The sequence below is a fragment of the Echeneis naucrates genome, chromosome 18 (genome assembly GCF_900963305.1).
Source record: "Echeneis naucrates chromosome 18, fEcheNa1.1, whole genome shotgun sequence".
NCBI classification, from domain to species: domain Eukaryota; kingdom Metazoa; phylum Chordata; class Actinopteri; order Carangiformes; family Echeneidae; genus Echeneis; species Echeneis naucrates.
Window position 1 is genome coordinate 1,580,565 of NC_042528.1, and position 18,884 is coordinate 1,599,448.

Genomic DNA, 18,884 nt, shown 5'->3' on the forward strand with positions numbered 1-18,884 from the left:
ATAAACTGTAGCAGACCACACGCATAGAGGACACACACAGACACACACCGTACCAGGGCTCCAACTAACAAGCATTATCTTCATTATATTTAGTGCTCAACAAACAACAAACATATTCCTTAAACTGTCAGATAAGACAACAGAGACGATTTCTCGCATCTGAGACGCAGCAACAGGCCGATTGTGGTAGTTTCTCTTTAAAAACTAAGTGAGGGATTTGACTAATCAATAAATCCAACATCATCAGGGCAGCAGAGTCAACAGAAGTATTCAGCCAGTTAACATCGTGGCCAGTTTGACAGAAAACTATATTCCCAGGAGGCAGTGGAGACCAACACGGAGCTAAAAGTTGATGTGCTGCCCTCTTAAAGGCTCCGAGGTCACCGGCCTTCGGGGCCGTGCTGCGTTTACATCTGTTAAAGGGAGATTATGAACTTGGCGTCTCATATGGTTTGGCCATTTTCCTAGCTGAATGAAGTGCACATCTCCATCCCTCAGGCCACCACTACCGTCTCTGTTCAGCCTGTTGATTTTATACGTTTCAGCAGACGAGTGACCCACTGACCGAAACTCACAAAGTCCGCAATTCATCCTAAACGGCGTCATAACCAAAATTGTTAACAGTCCAGGCTCTAATCAGACCCAGAGTGGTGTATGGAAGTGTGTTTATAAATGTGTGTGTGTGTGTGTGTGTGTGTGTGTGTGTGAGGAAGAGGTCTTGAGGAATTCAAGGAATGTCTATTGTTCGGTTTGGGAAAGCAGTGATGGGGGGCAGACTATTGTGTTTCATGGTTCTTGGCACCAAAGACATCGGTCTTGTCCCGGTCTCCAGGGACCCTGTGGTACAAAAATCTAAACAACGGGATGTGAGCGTGCCTGTGTTTGTCCATGTGCACATTTCGCCCCATCCGTCTGTCTGCGGTAAAATACCAAACAGCCAGATAAATGTGTGCGTTTTGTGCGTCTGGGTCTGCAGACCTGAGGAAAAAAAAAAAAAAAAAAAACACACACACACACACACACACACACACACACACAATCCTAAGAGCGAGTCAGCAGGTCAACTGGACGGTCGGAGGCCGAACTCTTCCAGGAAAGAAGATGAAAACCAACGAACAGGAACAAACAAACTGTGAAACTGAGCCGCTGCCGCTCACCGGTTTATCTCAAAGGAGAATATGTGAACGGACAGTACGGGGCAGGTCAGGTCCTGGTGAGGATCCAGACTACAGCAGAGTAAAACTGATCTCTGCAACCATTACGGATACATTTTCAAATTACTTTTACAACGAAGTGATGTTTTAAAATGTTTGTTTGTTTGAAATAATATCATGAAATCATCATATAGCTCGATTAATCAATGAAATCACTATAATTGAAAAAAAAAAACAAACAAAAAAAAAACAACAACCTTTTATTCAAGAGCCTTCCAATGGACCACTGATTCCATTAAAAAATATTTTTCTGATTCAATAAAAGTTTTTATAAGTAAGTAAAGTAAGTAAAGTAAGTAATTAAGTATAAAAGAAGGAAAAACTCTGGTATCATCTCAAATAGCTGCACACACAATTCACCTAAATATAACCAATATGAACAATATACAATATTAATGTGCTTTTTACAGCATGAACAGGTTTTTGATGCTAGTTCGATGTTTTGAAAACCTGATAACTTGGACACATTTTACAGGGAGCAAAAACGTCACAGCTGAAATTTGCCAACAGGCAGATAATGTTGGAAAGTTTCATAAAAATATATGAGCTGTAGAAACTGAACTCATTCCGGTTGTGTGACACAGATTTGTGTCGTAAATGTCAATGTGACTCATAAAATCTGAACGGGCTTGCGTCCATGTCTGAGTCAGGAAACGTGTCAAAACACGTCAAAATGTTATTTCGTCAACATACGTAGAAAAAATAAAACCACCACAAACCTACTTTCTCTGCTTCCACCCTTTCATCTCCTCTTCCTCCTGCATGTCAAGCCTTCAGCAAAAATAAATGTTTAGTTAATGTGTAAGACGGATGAAAGAGTGAGCCCAGATGAAAGAGCTTCACCCTGTTTACGCTGTCAAAACAGCCGTGATATCAGCCTCTCCTGTAATTATCATTTTAATTTCCTCACGTATGCCCGTCCTGCCACGTAACTCTGGCTGAGTCTGTGGGATACTTCCTGCTTCTCTGCCCTGTAATCTCACAGGTTGCTTTTCTTTTTTTAAAAATGTCTTTTCCCATGATTTTTTGGATTTACTGCTGAATTACAAAGAGATTTCCATCTGAAGGGAGATTGTCGCTGTTTGAAGAAAGTGATGAGAGAAGATTTATATCGGAGGAATAAAACTAACAGCTGGGGTCAATGGCGACGAGCTACGATCTCAGTTGGTAAATTCGGAGCAGACTGCAGGAGAATAAAAGCGCACTGATTTGAATAAACCTGGGTTTCCGGGAAAAACTTCTGGAGGGGCCTTGAACCGTGACCCAAAACGCAGCATCTGGACCCAAATGTTGCTGCCAAGTCACAGACTAAAGCCTGACCCAGAGAGCGGTTTCTTTGTATCCCTCCCTCTTCCTGCCGGACTTTACACATCTACCTGGAGCGTGTTTCACACAGACAAGTATCTGAACACAACTTCATATTCAGCAGAATTTTGGCATTTCACTCTCAGACTTAATGGTGAAAAACCATCATATGCACGTTCCTTCATTTTCTTCATTTAATCTTCGTGTCGTCAATAAGTCAAAGTCAGGAGGATATTACTGAACATCCACTCCCCAAAAAGTGAAAATCAGTAAAGTTTGAATGTTGGCTAAACTGTGAGTCAGTCTTCATAAATCCAGGGTGAACCCTGGGAGTGACTCTCCTGAATCCCACGGCGATTCCAGACTGACCTTATATCTACAGAGGCGTCAGTTCTTCCTGTATGTGACAGCAGTTAAGTGGAGCTTTCTAACTGCAAACATTATAAACATGCACACAAAATGGACGTGCACCTGCATCTGAGGAGCCGTTTCCTGTCCTATCAGCAGCTGTAAATAAAAACCTTTGGTCTTTGTTTGGTTTCCCATTAAAGCTGCGGCTTCTTCTCACACTCCATTTTTTTTTTTTTTGCCAACGCATTAAGCTGGACAGGAAGCTGGGAGGGGAAACTTTGGGAAGAACAGGAAATTATGAAAAAGTTGAAGAATGTCCTCCTGCCTGGTCCGTGGCTGCCCACCGAGACGCACAACACATAAAAAAATAAAAAAAATAAATAAAATGAAATCACACACACACACACATAACCAGAACACAGTTGGATCCAACAAAAGGTTTGTGAAAACAGGAAGTAGTATACGGGGAACATTTCCAGGTCAGGCCGACAAAACATCCCCTGCATTCTTTCCCTTCCAGAAATATCTTGGAAAAGTCATCAGCCACCGACAAACACCCCAAAAGATGTAAAGGTACGAAAATACTCCTGCTGTTAGAAGACTTTTTTTGGAAAAGGAAATGTGTGAATTACTTCCCCGTTCAATTTATATAAAAAATGTGACAATAAAACAAAGGCTTCCACTGATAAAGATAAACTTCATGAATGTCACCGCACCGCAAGATATCTGTTGAAGAATATTTCCTCTTGTAAAAGATTCTGTGAAATTAAAGTCCTTCGAGAGCCAAAGAGCAAGGCAACAGGAAACTGAGCGTACAGTGAAGTGTTCTCCTTAAATTACGTTTTGTTTGTGTTTTTTGCTGCATTCTTTATGACAGCGGAGAAAAACACAAAACTGTGTAGGACCTTTTTCACCGTCAGCTGGCTTGTTAAAATGCCAATACAGCATGACGCTGAAATAAAAACTGAATCGGACCCAAACACTCGGCGCTCTCGTCCCTCCACCAAACTGACTCACAGGCCAGTAAATTCTTGTGGTTTGCCAAATTTAGCCTGCAGGCCTTCCTGTGGCCTGAGCTTCTTTCAGCAGGACAGGAGTCTGAATCGAATGTATTTTGATTTAAGAATAAACAATGGGGGTAAATCGAAACGTGTGGACAAGATGAACGACTTTTAAAGGTCCTGTGTTTTACACTTTTCCTCTTTTATTTTGAAGGGCTGATAGCTATAAGAAGATTTGTTTGTGTGTAGTTTGCAGAGACAAAATCCCACAATGTTGGATTGTGGGTCCAGGTGGGGCTGGCTGGGGGTGGTGACTGCTTTGTTGTGACATCACAAAGTTCAGGAAGTCCAGACGGCTTGTTTTAAGGTTCTGTTTCTGAATACCTGCTGTGGACGGATACTTTTAACTCACACCTGCTTTTTAATCAAATCTTACTTTTGACATTCTGGGACCTCTAAGAGCCAAAAACCATGAGAATACAATCGTATTTAACTCGTCTGATGAAATGGAAACCTTTCAAACACACTACAGACTCATATCAAAGCTTTTTCAACCACAGTTCAGAGGAAACTCTGGACAAAAATGCCATTTTCCAAATCTTAAGTTGAACAAATCCTCACCAGCTCAGTGTTTCCTCTGCCTTTACATCATATAATTAAATCTAATATGTACATTTTTCCTTGTCTGGAACAGTAAAAAGAGGCCATTCATTCACAAACTGCTCCCACAGTAAAACAGTGTACATGGGGAACCCCGACGAGTAATTTCCTGCTGCTTCCAAGACAAGCGTATTGGGTATAAGAAATCCATGTAGCTACTCTCCGGCACAGATTAGGTTAAGTGAGTTTTAATTGACCTTAGAATAACAGAAAAGGCACAGAGGGGAACTGACACTGTCAAAAACACTGACAGCCACACAGATATAGAAACATACAAGGTGGAGTCGCTCAAGTTTGGCAGAAATGTTGACAGCTGCTTGGAAAGACGCCACCGTGGAAGAGCAGGGAGTTGTGCCGAAGAAGGGGGAGAAACCAAAGTGCATGAACGGACTGGAGTTATCGTGATAAATGCATGTATTTAAAATGATCACGTTTCATCTAAACTAACTATTCAAATCACTGAGGCATTCAGGGAAAACTTTAATTAAATGTCCATTCTTCCTCCATTAACTGTGCAATTATAACTTTATGGCACACGTCAGGTTTTTACAGTCCTCATAACGACCTGCTGAGCCAGAAAAAGAAACGTCACATGTCATGACTGAACCAACAGTCTCCTTGTGTTAGTGAAAGAGGTGGGAAGGAGTTTTGGCTTCCGACTAAGGGGCTGTTTTCCACTGTTAAAACTACACAGGCACAGCCAAGTGTGCCAATGTGAGCATTTCATCATCCGCAAACGCTACGACAGTCATTACAACGAATCAGGGTCAAAGTGCAACAGAGTGCTGCCGATTGGCCATTAATGTCAGAAACTTGTCATCAGAGTGAGTTTAATTCAGCCTACATTCAAAAATTCCTGCCAAACAGAAACACCAGCTCTGAAACACTGATTCATTCACACAAGCTCCCTCAGATTAAAGATAGTTGTTATCATTAAAGGAGAATCTTTCCTCTTGAGATTTGGACGTTTGCGGCCATTAATATCAGCCAGAACAAAGAACAAAGCTACAAATCAACGGAACCAATCAGGATACAGTAGCAAACAAACCAATCAGGAAACTTAGAAAAGCCAACCATAATAAAATACAGCTGCAAGTCAACTACAATCAGAACACAGCTACAAGCCATTATTGTGATGTGGACCTTTGTCCTTTGTTCTTCAGTTCCAGGCCAAAAAAGATTTTTTTTTACAATTTCAAACCGTTTAACATGAAAAATTAAGTGATTGATTGAGGGAATGAATGGAAGGATAATTAATGATGACAACAATCTCTCAGTGCAGCCCTCCACTTAAAAGCATTCCTGAAAATCTGTTGTTAGAAAAACACTTCAAACTTCTGTGTCAAACAACATGCAACAGACTCCAGAGAAAAAAATAATCTAATTCATTATAACAGAGCCGGCTATGGCCAAAAACTAAATGGGTTGTGCTCTTCATCCGTTGCTTTTTATACAGTCCTGCTGACAAATAAGTAAGCAAACCAATCACACACACACACTAACACACACCAAGTGTTGGGAAAGTCCCTTAAGAGTCAGATGCTCGGTACATACCAGACACTGACCCACACACTGGATGAGATTCTCTTTACCAGGAGCATTCCTACAACAATCTGTTTGCGCCTCTGTCTGTGAATGAGCGTTTACGCTGTACATGTGAGTGAATGCAGATGTATGTGTGTGTCTAACAGCATTCGACAGGGGTCTGCACAAACAGGAGCAGAAAACCCGGCAACTTGCTGCTGGACGGCCGATCTGGTTTCAAAGCCAGAATGAGACGACTCGCTGCCAAACAGCTGTCTGAGGCCGTCCAACTGCACAAAGTGATGCTTGTAATACCAGAAAAAGCCTGAGCGCAGCTGTGAGTATCGACGTCGAGGTGACAGAAGAGATGAGACAAATAACAATACTCGTTATTTGATGTGAAAAGTTAAAAATTATTTTAAAAACATTTGTTGCGTTTCCACTTACATCCACTAAGTGGCAAAAAATGCTAAATAAAAGGGGGGTCGGTGTTGCATTCAAAGACTCTTGACCTTTCTAACCTTGTAGGAAATATTTCTTCTGTAAGAAAATTTCCAGCCTTTTTTTTGTTGCTGGGAATGTTTTGTTGACAAGCTGTTTATACTGCAGTAACTAAGGGTGTGTGACTGTAATGTGATCTGTCTGATGGGAAAAGGGAGCGTAAAAAAATTGAAGCACAGATGAAAAAGAAAAGGATCTCTGAAAGCAGAGAGGAGAAAATAAAAAGAGATTAATAAATTCAGATCAGATCAGCTGTTCTGCCCCAAATCATTCATCTGATGTAGAAAACGGTTGTTAAATCTGCACATCTTCACCCTTGAGCTCCTCGTTGGAACACAGACTGGACTCTAGGTCTCATTAGTTCTGCTCCCAGAGGCCTGGAGTCTGACCCCGGCCCCGAAGGTATAAAGAAACTTCACAGCTGCACCGATAAATTATTTTTATATATATAACTGCATCAGATGACTGTGAGAGGTGTGTTTTTCTGCTCAAAACACCATTAAGACCTTTTAAAACTATAGTTTTTCATGGCTGACTTCATTTTCCAGCTGGAGAATATGATCAATTCTATTTTATTAAAAGAAAGCAAGCAGAAAAAGGAAATTGTGGAATAGTGGAAAATGGTGGAATTTTCCCTTAATGACATTAAAAACAATAGACTGAAGACTTATTTAGCTTCAAATTCAATTGTTTCCTTAGAGAATCAAGTGCTTTCCTAAACGATTACAAGTGCACACAAACAGACTTCCACCCCCTCCCTGCTCATCAGGGTTCATCTGCTTCCCTTCTGACACCCAGGAGGTCAGAGGTCACATCCTGCCATCCGACAACATTTCTCTTTTGTGTGTGCGGCGAGCAGATTCCTAACGGACCTCCTTTGCTTTCCTTTCCCTACAGTCAAAGCCAAGATGGCTTAAGTGCTGGGGAAAAGAAGAAGCGACGGCCGTCAAAACACACTTCCTCTTTTGGGAGACGAACGCGGGAACGTTCGCTTTAAAGTTGTGTGCGTGCGGATATTTCACCTGCGTGTCCGCAGCACATTGTGGTCTGACTGGTTTTTTACCTCCGGACCGTGAGCTTCAGCGTCCTGTACGATCCCTTAATGAGGATGAGGGCCTCCTGTCTGCTGCCGTAGAGGGCGGAGCCGTTGATGTTAATGAGTTCGTCGCCGACCTTCAGCTTCTTGCAGTGGGCCGCCTTTCCTCCGTCCTCGATCTGGAGACAAAGACGTGAATTGGTTGCGATGAAAGAGAGGAGTTGGAAGGCGAACAGTAGCACATTCACATTAAGGAGGAAAAAAAAATTATCGTAATGATAAAAAAGTCACTCAAGGAAACGTCTAAGCTGCCAAGCTGACTCCTTTAAAACCCCTTCTTTGGTGGACATTTTTCCTTAAACTGTCTCCGTCCCCATGGCAACTGGACCCTAAAGAGCATCTCCAAAACAGCCTGGACCAAACATCCCCCTACAACAGGCTGCCTGTGTGTGTCTGTCTGTGTGAGTGATTGTGGGTCACACAGTGGTAAAGTCCATGTTGTTGACACATTGCTGAGATGATTCGATGGCGTTTTTCAGGCTTTGAAACGTCGAGGACTGTGCAGTTAGACATTTGAGTTCATAAATCACATTGACAGGATGTGAGAGACAAAGAAAGAAAGATGAACAGGATAATTGTACGACTTACTGACAAACAACTGGTATAAAGATTGACATTTTACAGATACCTCCATCATGTCTATCACAGTTTATATTTTTTTCCATGTTTTCATGTCAGCTTGTATCTAAAAGAAAAGCCTGTTAAAACAAAGTTAAGTAAAAAAAAACAAAATGTACCCTTCAGGACTTTTCCACAGAGTTCAGGAGCCAAAATTGAAAACAGCAAATAATTTTAAAAACAATATCAATATCTTCTAAGTGGAAAGACCCTCGGCAGTTTGCTTGGGTCCGCCAAAAGTGGCTTCCTGCAAAGGTTAACATGATAAACCTCAGGTCGTATCAAAGCCGGCACTGATAAAGAAATTGGACTAGAAATTCTAGTTCTCTTAGGACCTGAAATGGTTGGATTAGATGTTGGCAGTGACTTTTCGACATGTATCATCTTCATTTTTAAATCAGCAGATAGCAGCTGAGCTTCTATTTTTCTTTCCTCGGCTTCTTCATACGTCACTGTGGAAGTTGTGTTTTTCGACCATTCGCTTTCGTTTATCAAACCCAGGTGAGTTACACCATCAACCCCATATAAATTCTTCAGGGGCATATATAGAGGAACAAAATCCTGATTATATAGTGTGAAAATGGAGAGCAGACTTGTTCCTCCCTCATTCCACCATCCATTCATTCATTCTCTCACCGCTGCTGGAAAATTCAAAGGAATGCATGTCGTGGAAACGCAGGTCTTATTTTACGGTTTTCAGATTTTACAGACAAACGGTGGGGAACTCCACCTCATGGGCCAACGCAAACACAAGTGGAGATCTTTCATGTATTAGCTCTTTGCCATGTTGTCTTGGGCTTAATGCTGTCACGAATACTGACTTCAAAGGTTAATAAGTCAAAATTTGATCCCACATTAATACCACTCCGAAAGGGGAAAACCCCCAGAGCGGGCAAATCGCTTCTGAACTCTGCAGCTTCAACACAACCTTTGGTTTTGGCGATGCTCTGCTTTGTGAAAGCAAAATTCTTTCATATTTGTTTTGTGTTGACATTTTATAAAACAATTTAGGTGGACTAGGATCCAGTTCAAGACCTGTAGGCGAGACTCGTTTCCTCACACCTCACAATACCCTGCTGGTTCAAATCGTCCACGCCATCAGTTCATAACGATCCGACCCACCAAAAGGTCACTGGCCAGCCAATCAGAATCAAGTATTGTATGTGGCCATAGCGTGAAACACTAAATTCTGCACAGTGGCGGTCTCACACACACACCTCTGTTTTCATTGTTATTGTACTATCTGCTGTGAAAATTACGGTATTTCGACACACATTCCACAAATTAGAGATCGCACACAGACACACACACACCAACATAGGAGGAAAAAAGCCTCCAGCATGACTTGAACGTATTTGACACTGTTTACGTTCATTTGTTTCTAATGAGTTTTTCATTATAAAAACAAACTGGAGGCCTAAAATGACGATGACACACAGACAGACACACACAGTGTGTTCCTAAACATAGCATGCATCGTTAAGAATCTCAAATACACAGCAATAATATGACCTCTCCTTACTCTGCAGTGTAATAAATGTTAGGCTCTGCTGATATAAACAGTGCTGGGGTAACACTAATACAACACACACACACACTCTTCTAATCTGTCATTTTCCCATAGATAACAGAGGGAAGGAAGAAAGCAGGAGGGAGGAAGCCAGGGAGGAAGGGAAGGTGATGAAGATGAGGGGAATAACTTTTTAAGGAAGGATGGGAGGAGAAAGAGGAAGGGAGGAAGGAAGGGAGGTGAGGAGGTGCAGAGGGAAAATATGAGGAGGGAGGAAGGGAGGGAAGCAGTGATGTGATGATGCTGAAGGGTGGGGATGATAAAAGAGGAGAGAAGGGACTAATACATAAATATAAAAAGAAGGGAAGTGATGAAGGGACGGGAGGAGGCAACACACACACCTGTGGCTTTTATGTACTGAACCCAGCAAGTGGGGAATAATTACAGAGTGGTAATAAGAGTTTATTATGGGCAGAGGGGCTGATGTGTGTGGCTGATGAAGTCATTAACCAAAGCTCACTTCTTGACACGGCAGGATTTGGGAGCTGCTGGTCGTTTCCATTTGACATCATGGGAAAAAAAAAAAAAAAGGAGGCCCAAACCTGCGACCCAAGGAAGCAGAAATAGGACAAAGAGACACACACACACACACACACACTGCAAACTCCATCAATCAGAGTGAAGTAACTCTGACGGCCAGTTCATCATCAGCATCCTCACTGATGGACTGAAGGCGATCAGCAGAGAAGTCAGAGGACGGAGTTTGATTCTCATTTTATCAATAAAAACTAAATGTCTCCATGGAAACGAGACCAAAATGTATTTTCTAACTTCCTTATATTTTTATTTTGGTTTTATATCTAGTTACAGATCCGTATAGAAATTTCTCTCCTCTCTCTTCAGCTGCTGCTACATCCTTTCTCAGCACTTGAGCTCAGTTTCACTTCAGTCTGACCTACATGGCTGGAATGTGTGTGTGTTAGCACCACGCTGCTGTGGGATGTCCAGACTGGGTGAGGTCACCCCCGGCACTCAGTAGAAGAATACTCTCTCTGTGTGCTGAAACACACACGCACACACACATGCACACACACAGCCATGAAGTCACTCCTTGAATCTAAAAATAAAAGGGTGTGTCTGGATGGTGTGTGTGTGTGTGTGTACTGTGGCATGATGCCCATCATTGTGCCCTGGAAAAAATGGGCAACTCCATGTTGGTCACAGGTTGTCACCTGACACACACACACACACACACACACTGCGAACTCTATCAAACAGCCTCTTTATCAAAAACTGAGACAATCATCTGACTGAAGAACACAACAGTTCCTGCAGAAATGCACAAAAGTGTGTGCGTCAATGTGCATGTGCTAATGTGTGACAGTGTGTGTGTTTGTGCAGAAAGCAAACATCTGTCCTTCAATATTAAACAGCAGGAGTCACTCAAGTTGCTTTACAGCGCACATCTGTATGTGGCTGTGTGTGTGTGTGGGTGTGTGTGTGTGTGTGTGTGTGTGTGTGTGTGTGTGTGTGTGTGTGTGTGTGTCAAGGCGGGGCCCGAACATGTGCATTTAAAACCTCACATTACTGAAAAGCCCAGACAGAGACAGAGTGCAGTTCTCTGGCAGCAGCTTTGAGAAATTGTGTATACAAACCAGCAACACACACACACACACACAAATCAAAGATCTGCTTTAACACACACATACATAAGCAGGTGCACAACAACACACAAAAAGCACTGGTGAGAAATAAAGAGAAGGAAATATTTCCTTCTATATACATGAAAACCCTCCAGGGGAAACAGAGAGGAGTGGAACCAATGTGTCATATGTTTGAATGGGATGAGCTCAAAGGAAGATACACAAACACACACACGCTGCTACAGCGTGTGTGCGCATTTAAAGCCCGACCTCGTGTGTTTATTACGTCTTTAAAAAGTACTTATTCGGTCATTTAAATGTCACAAACAAGACTAAAAACAATCCCTCTCAGACCCAAATTGGAGTGGAAATGGGTTTCGCTGCCGCCTCGTCGACAGGAGCGGGATTTATTTCACATGGCTGCTGCGAATTGTTTTCAGATTAGACGCCACATTCGGAGTGTGAAAGTTTCCAAGAAAGAATTTTTTGCAGCTGATGATAAATAAACATCACTCTGGGGAAAATAAACACTGTTACTGAAGTGTTGGGGGTGGGGCCCACATCTCTATGGTTAAATGTTCATCTCAGGCCACGTTGCTTCTTGTTTGGGCCTGACTGGATATATAAGCAGATCAGATCTCTAAAGCTGTGATAGAAACTCTCTACATCTTACTTGATCCTACAGGATTTATGACTTTATGCAACTGAATGGTTGGAGGCCAAAGCATCATGTTCTCTTTTTGAACATCACGTACACAAATGTAGTTTCTTTACTTGTAGAAATAGTCATTTTGCTTCATGCCTTTGTCCGTGTTCACTAATGGAGCCAAAGCCGAAGAGCCTTAAACCTGCATTCTACCTACTAACCATCGGGGGGGGGGGGGGGGGGGGGGGCGACCCAACTGGCTGTATAAAGAAGTCAAATTGCCGACAAAGGCCAGATGTTTGTGAGTCTTTTGACCGACTTCTGCTCCACAGCAATGGCAGCCAAAGCTCATGGGTATTGTAGTATTTTAAACTGTATCTGCTCAGCCAAAAGCAGACAGAGAGAGAAAAAAAGTGTGTTTTATGCTCAGGGAGACAGAAGAATTCAAAATGGGAATTCAGAGTGGGAGGGAAAGGGAGATGGTTCCCGAGCCAGCGGCTCTTCCCACCTCTCACATGAATCATCTGCCTGTCGACTCGTGGTGCAGCGACCTTGTAAGTTCTGCACTGACTGAAACCAGTCAGTGCTCCAGTCCTGATCCTTGCTGGGACATTTAATAGAGCCATCAACCTGACAGGTCAACACATGCCCAGCGGGAACCCCCACTGCTCTATGTGGACCCTCGGGACAAAGACCATCTCCCAGGACTCCCTGCTGCAGACCAGCATCAAGCTCCTGCTATTGTCAGTCTGACCATCTCCTAAACATGACGCCTACGTCCAGAGGAGCTGCCAGTTGTTTCTGCGGCTCTGAAGGGTGAGCCCAGTCTCTCCCACGTCTCCTGTTAAGACTGGAGGTTTGAGTTCACCTTCATTTCCACTGGCGGTCGAGCGCCGCCACAAGTCTGACTCACTCAGTGCCCGAGTCTCCAGAATGAGGTCAAGGACCGTGAATGCAAAACTCAAAACATAAACTCAACTTGTGTTTGGGACAACTGAGCAACTGAAGGTTCGGCCCTCGGTGGCACATTTAACGTCCCTATGAACTTTAATAGGTAGGAAACATTCCTGTAAGAAGTTTGGGTTCAGAAATACCATCAAAGGGAAAGCATCAATGAAAACTCGGGAGAAACTTTGAGGAAAAAAACAATTTCAGAGGCCTCACAACTAAAACAGAAAGTTTATTTCAGGTAAAATATCTTGAGTCTCACTGAAAAACTAGTTAAACCCTAAAGACACTCTCAGGAGTAGCAGTGACTGCCATGACCTTCCTCCCCCGGACTTCCCATCGATGCTGGCTTGATACATTCAACGTCGTGTTTGGAGACAGTAGTTAAACAGCTCATCACAAGGTCTATTTGGTCTGATTCTGGAGCTCTCAATCATAAACACACGAGCTGTGAAGTGTGAAACTGACTAAATGGTCCCATGTGAACTACAATGGGGGCTGTGAGGAGTCTATCAGTGACTCAGGGGTCTACTATGCTAAAGGAGAAACATCTTGGTAGGTCTAAGGTCGTCTTAACTCATCTGATCCCTTCACATGAAAAAGAGGCAGTTTGTTTGATCTTTTAAATCCTCCTCAGATTTTTACAAGGACCCTTTATTGAGGTCCCTACTCCCAGCAAAGATCCGGGGCCGCCTTTTGTGTATTTACGGATTTATATGTTATGTTTCTATTGTCTTGTTGTTGTTGTAATTTCTGTGATGGGGGGAAGTTCCCGACTAACACTGCCAGGTGATGCAGACACCTCTAATTTGATGAAAACAGGAACGTGAACCGATGCATATTCCTCAAATTCACTCTTTCTCACTAGACAACACGGAAACACACACACACACACACACACACCCTTCATCAACCTCTGCCCTCCAGTCTGAGCCTTGTGAGGCTCTCCTCCCTTCCTCACACCCACACTCACACAAGGCCCTCTTTATCAGAGTGGGAGGAGGGGAACGGCAGAGATGGAAAAAAGAAAAAAAAATCTCCCACGCTCACTAAAAGCACCACCAGCTAAGACGTCTGTATGTGTGTGTGTGTGTGTGTGTGTGTGTGTGTGTGTGTGTGTGTGTGTTTGTGTTTGCATGTATAACTCTGGCGTCTAACTCCACTGATCCCTGATGTTGCAAACGGGGTGTGAGTTGTCCTTGAATGAACTTTCCATGGAAACATTAAAGAGAGCAAACAAGACAATGATGTCCCAGATGGGGCAGCCATTTTTGGGGAGCCAGCAATGTGGAGCAGAGCCCCGGGTCACTGACACAGTTGGAGGAGATTCAGCACAAGTGACAAAAAGAAGGAGACACCGTTAGCCAGTAACATCCAGATTTCAGGCTTGGATCACATGGATTAACACCACCGTGTGAGTAAATGCTCACTTGGACGATAACATAAGTTTCCTTCCTCTCCCTCTCCATCTGAGGTTAACAGTGTGTGTTTTGTTTTCGCCAGGAGAGGAATGTTTCTCCACGTTTTTACATTTCCTCAACCAGTTTTTACGTGGCTCTGACGGACTACGAGTTCACACCGACTCGCCTTCACTGGGCTCAAACACTGGCCTCCTCCTTTCGTCCATGAGCCGCCCGTCGTTACAATCTCTCCTGCCGTTTACCTGTCAAACTTATCCACGTCATTAAAAAAAGCTAAGAACGCTTGGGTAGGCATCCAGGTTCAGAATGAAACAGACTGAATTTACTGACACATCTCTTGACTGAACACTTCATCTGTAATTCTTCTTATTAAATCCTTCATTTAAACCAGAGGCCTCATTGAGATCACAGCCTTTGTGCACAAAAATATACATATGCAGTTCATGCATTGAGAGGACCAATTAAAATGGACACACAAAAATAATCCACACGTATACATTTTATATTTTCACGTTAAAAAGCTTGTTCCATTACGTCACTCTAGTTACGGTTATTTTGTCGAGTGATCTGACGCTGAAAGTGCTGCATTTAAATGAAACCAGAGTGCAAAGATAACCAGGGTGTTTTTTCACTCTTATAAATAAGCAACAGACAACATTTCTTTTCCACTGGTGAAAAACCAACAACTCACTGACATCTGGCTTTTCTCTGTTTGCTTCCATGGAAAAGCCTAAAAATCTGCATTCAGATCTGTGTCAGATGAATCAAATGTAGTAGAACTGGGTAATTGTTGGCGCTGGCTCCGATTGACATTGATGTGTACTTGGCAAGCTTGAACAGGTGGCGAAGATTAGTTCATGATATTTAAACCGCTTAACTGTTATTTTTATATTTTGGCTTTGTGTTTTTCGGCCGGAGTTTAGCTCTAAGTTTGATTTAACTTTCCTTCCCAGCAAGAAAAAAAAAGCCTCTAAATGAAGAGCTGAGACGTGAGCTGCCAATGACGAAAAGACCAAAAGAAGAAATATCATCACCAGAAGATTCAAAGAAAACAGACGTGATCCTGCCGCCCACGGCGTTTGATTGGCAGGTGATCTTTGGGAAATCCAGCGTAGAAACCCTACTGCTTTACGCCAAAGATGTTCTTACCGCCCAAAGCTTCTGTAATGCTGTTAGAATCCCCACTTAATCTGTGAAAACAAGCCCCTCATTACAGACGCTGAGCGGTCGGGCCACATCAAAGCCCACTACCCACAATCCTCAGCAAAGGAGCACAGCAGTGCCGCAGTAACCCCACGACCCTGAGCAAACGTGGAGCTGTCGTATCTTAACCCTGAGCCGTCAAGCAGACCTATACATCATAAAGTACAGCCAGACTCCAACTCCCATAATCCCCTACAACACACACACAAACACTGGCTCTTTTAATTAAAGAATCCTGACACCCAAACAGCGACACTTCATCTTATTCATTAACCCAAGTGACAGTCACACACGCAAAAAGTTTAATATGCTACTTGTCTCACGCACATACACACACAAAGCAAACGGTGCTCTCTGGTTATTTAACTCTTCTTGTGATGTTGACAAAGCAAAATCTAGTAATAAAATATCACACACACACACACACAAGCAGGAAAACGGTTTTCTAAACATCCATGCAGATGTTTGACAACCAGTGACACACAATGAATTAGACCGTGCAAAAACATCAAACACATATTGGCTCATAAAGACCCCCATTCAGATCAAACTCCTCTTTGTATTTTGTTTAAATTAGTAGACTTTCTGTGATTTTTGTTTGTGTGTCTGGGATTATTGTTTGTATAGATAATCGATGACTGGTCTGACACAGAAACCCTTGTTTAAGTTATTTGGTGCGTCATTTCAGAGAACTGGCCTTTAGTTCTAAGTTTGACGTGATAGAGTCAATATCTTTGGATCCTTTGCTGCACAAAATAAACAATGTGAGGACTTTAAAGACATCCAGTCTTCTTGTCACAGTAAATTAGACAATGGATAAATATGGTGTATGAATATAGTTTACACACATGCACACACACACACACACACACACACACACACACACACCATGGACTGTGTGTTAGTATGGAAGCCATTAGATCTGATGACCAGCACTGACAACAGCAAAGGTCAAAGGTCAGCGGCCTGGCGGGAGCAGAGATGGACTGGATTGATCCATCAATGTCAAAAAAAGACTGTTAGTGTGTTAGTGTGTATCCCTTTATCTGTCATGCACACAAACACACACACTTAAAGCCGGGTGAAATATTAACTTTTTAATCTGCACTCCATGACCTTGCCGTCTTGACCAGACTCCTTTTCCTCAGTGTGTTTTGTGTTGTGTTCAAGGAGGTATGTTGTGTACATTTTTACTTCTGTCACATCAAAGCTGCTTTTGCCAGATTCAATTTCATCGGTCAAACCACAATGGTCAGAAAATTTGGCATACGTGACAAAAATACTGCAGCAGTGACTTCAGTGTCACGCATTTGCTTGATTTTTCGTCTTTCTCTTGAATGAATTTAAATATTCACTTAAAAACTGGAGTTAGCCCTCCGTGAATAGAGCAACACAGCTGGCGACATGTTGAGGGATAAAAAAAGGCAGGACAGGAAAGCATCAATCTGGCAGCCGAGTGTCCAGAAATGTGAAACCGTGAACTCTGACCCGGCTGTTCCGGGTTTCCACCTCTTCCATCTTTTGATCTATTATCTCTGCAGCCATCTATAATCCATCTATCAGCCTCCAGCTAAAGCAGATACAAGCAAATACATCCCTCACCCGCCGTTCAATCATTTTTTCCTGCCATATTTTTATGCACAATACATCGTCTCAGACACCTTTACATCCTGTTTAATCCCTCCTTATCCGTCCTCATAACGTTTCTTTCCCCTCTGTCTGCTCCAGGTCATCCATCTTTCCTCCATTTTTACTATCCAATCAATCCCAGACATTCCCCCCACCCTGAGAGTAAACTGCGTGTTTCTGTCAAAGTTTTAATGCTTTATTGTGCTGACAAAAGACTCAAAATTCAGACTTTGACACCAGCAGCTTGCTCCTTTAATGTTCAGGCACTCAGTCAATCAGGCTTTAAGCTGTCGTTTCTTTCTGCAGAGATAATGAGTCTTTTATAGGGAGGCAGGTTTGTTATAAAGTAGAATCCTTAAACCGTTCTCCTGTAATGCGAATATAACAATTCCAGATTACTTATAGCATTTTCTATCATTATTTTGTCATTTCTAATTCTTTTTAAGGCAGCACATTTATCCCAGATGTAGAAAGACTTTGCTGTGGTGCCATAATAAATTGTTCATGTTGATTTAATTTAAATCTCTTTTTAAAGACGCACTTTTGTAGTTGTGCTTTGTCCGGGCTCTTCAGGTTCAAATCTACTCTTAGCGTCTTAAATCTATTATTTCTTCTTCAATTCTCCTGTTTCTTATTTTAATGATTGATTTCATTATTTAAAAAAAATCAAACATTTCTGTACCCCATTGTCATACTTTTCTCTTCTCCTCCTCATGATTGATGTAAATGATTTTTAAATCTGTTTCAGTTTGAAGTTTAATTTATCATTTTTATTACTACCATAATACTTAAATTGTTTGAATTTTAGTCGAGTTTTTGTGGTTTGGTTCTTTATGAACATATAATAACTCCAGGCAAAGACACATTTTGGGAGGAGACAGGTTGAATATTGGTCATCAGCAGCTCAGAAGACAGATAAACTGGGATAACTCATGGGTCCAAGCAAAAAGCAAACTTTGGTTCCCCATTCAGAAGGATGTCCAGAATGACCCACGTCGGGGGAGACAGACGGACGAATGAAAGGATCAGATGCCACTGAGGGCCAAAAAGAAGTGACGACAACAAGAGACGATCCGGTTCACAAAGAGTTTTGTGTTGTGTTGGACCTCAAACTGGAGCTGACTCAGCAGGGTAGCGACGAGAACGGACCGCATTGCATGGTGGAATGTGTGTGTGTGTGTGCGTATGGTACATTCTTTGGTTTGAGGCATGGCCTTGTTTCAATAAACTGTAAACATATAAACACAGATGCACAGGATCACACAAACACACACACACAATGCCTCTCACAGCCCGTCGTAATCTGACAAAATGGTTTGATGCGTTAAACGTGCTGCTGCGTGGCCAGGCAGAATGTTAGAAAGAGAAACCAAAACCAGGAACAAGGTGGGAAAAAACTCTTTAGATCAGGGTGTTCTAAAAATGTGGCCCAGGGGTGCTTGAATGAGTTTGTTTCGCCCCCACAAACCACAGGTCAAAAGCTGCAAATGTGTGTGAGTGTGTGTGAGCAGGCATAAAAAGAGATGGGAGGCTGCAGAAAGCCTGAATAAATAAAAAAAAATGACAACTGCAGCAGCAGCCTCAGGTCAGGACTTCTTCATCCCCAACATGCAA

General features: G+C 42.5%; 1 protein-coding gene across 5 annotated transcripts in view; it reads right to left on the bottom strand.

Annotated features, from left to right (window-relative positions):
• The window catches only part of shroom4 (shroom family member 4), a 47,581-nt gene that overhangs the window by 21,241 nt on the left and 7,456 nt on the right, over positions 1-18,884 (bottom strand). For 4 of the 5 annotated variants that reach the window (XM_029526558.1, XM_029526557.1, XM_029526559.1 and 1 more), the window contains one exon: positions 7,620-7,771. The exons of the other annotated variant lie outside the window; for it this stretch is intronic. In XM_029526558.1, the coding sequence (XP_029382418.1) occupies positions 7,620-7,771 (152 nt within the window). The remainder of the gene's footprint in view (positions 1-7,619; positions 7,772-18,884) is intronic. 5 annotated transcript variants of the gene reach the window in all.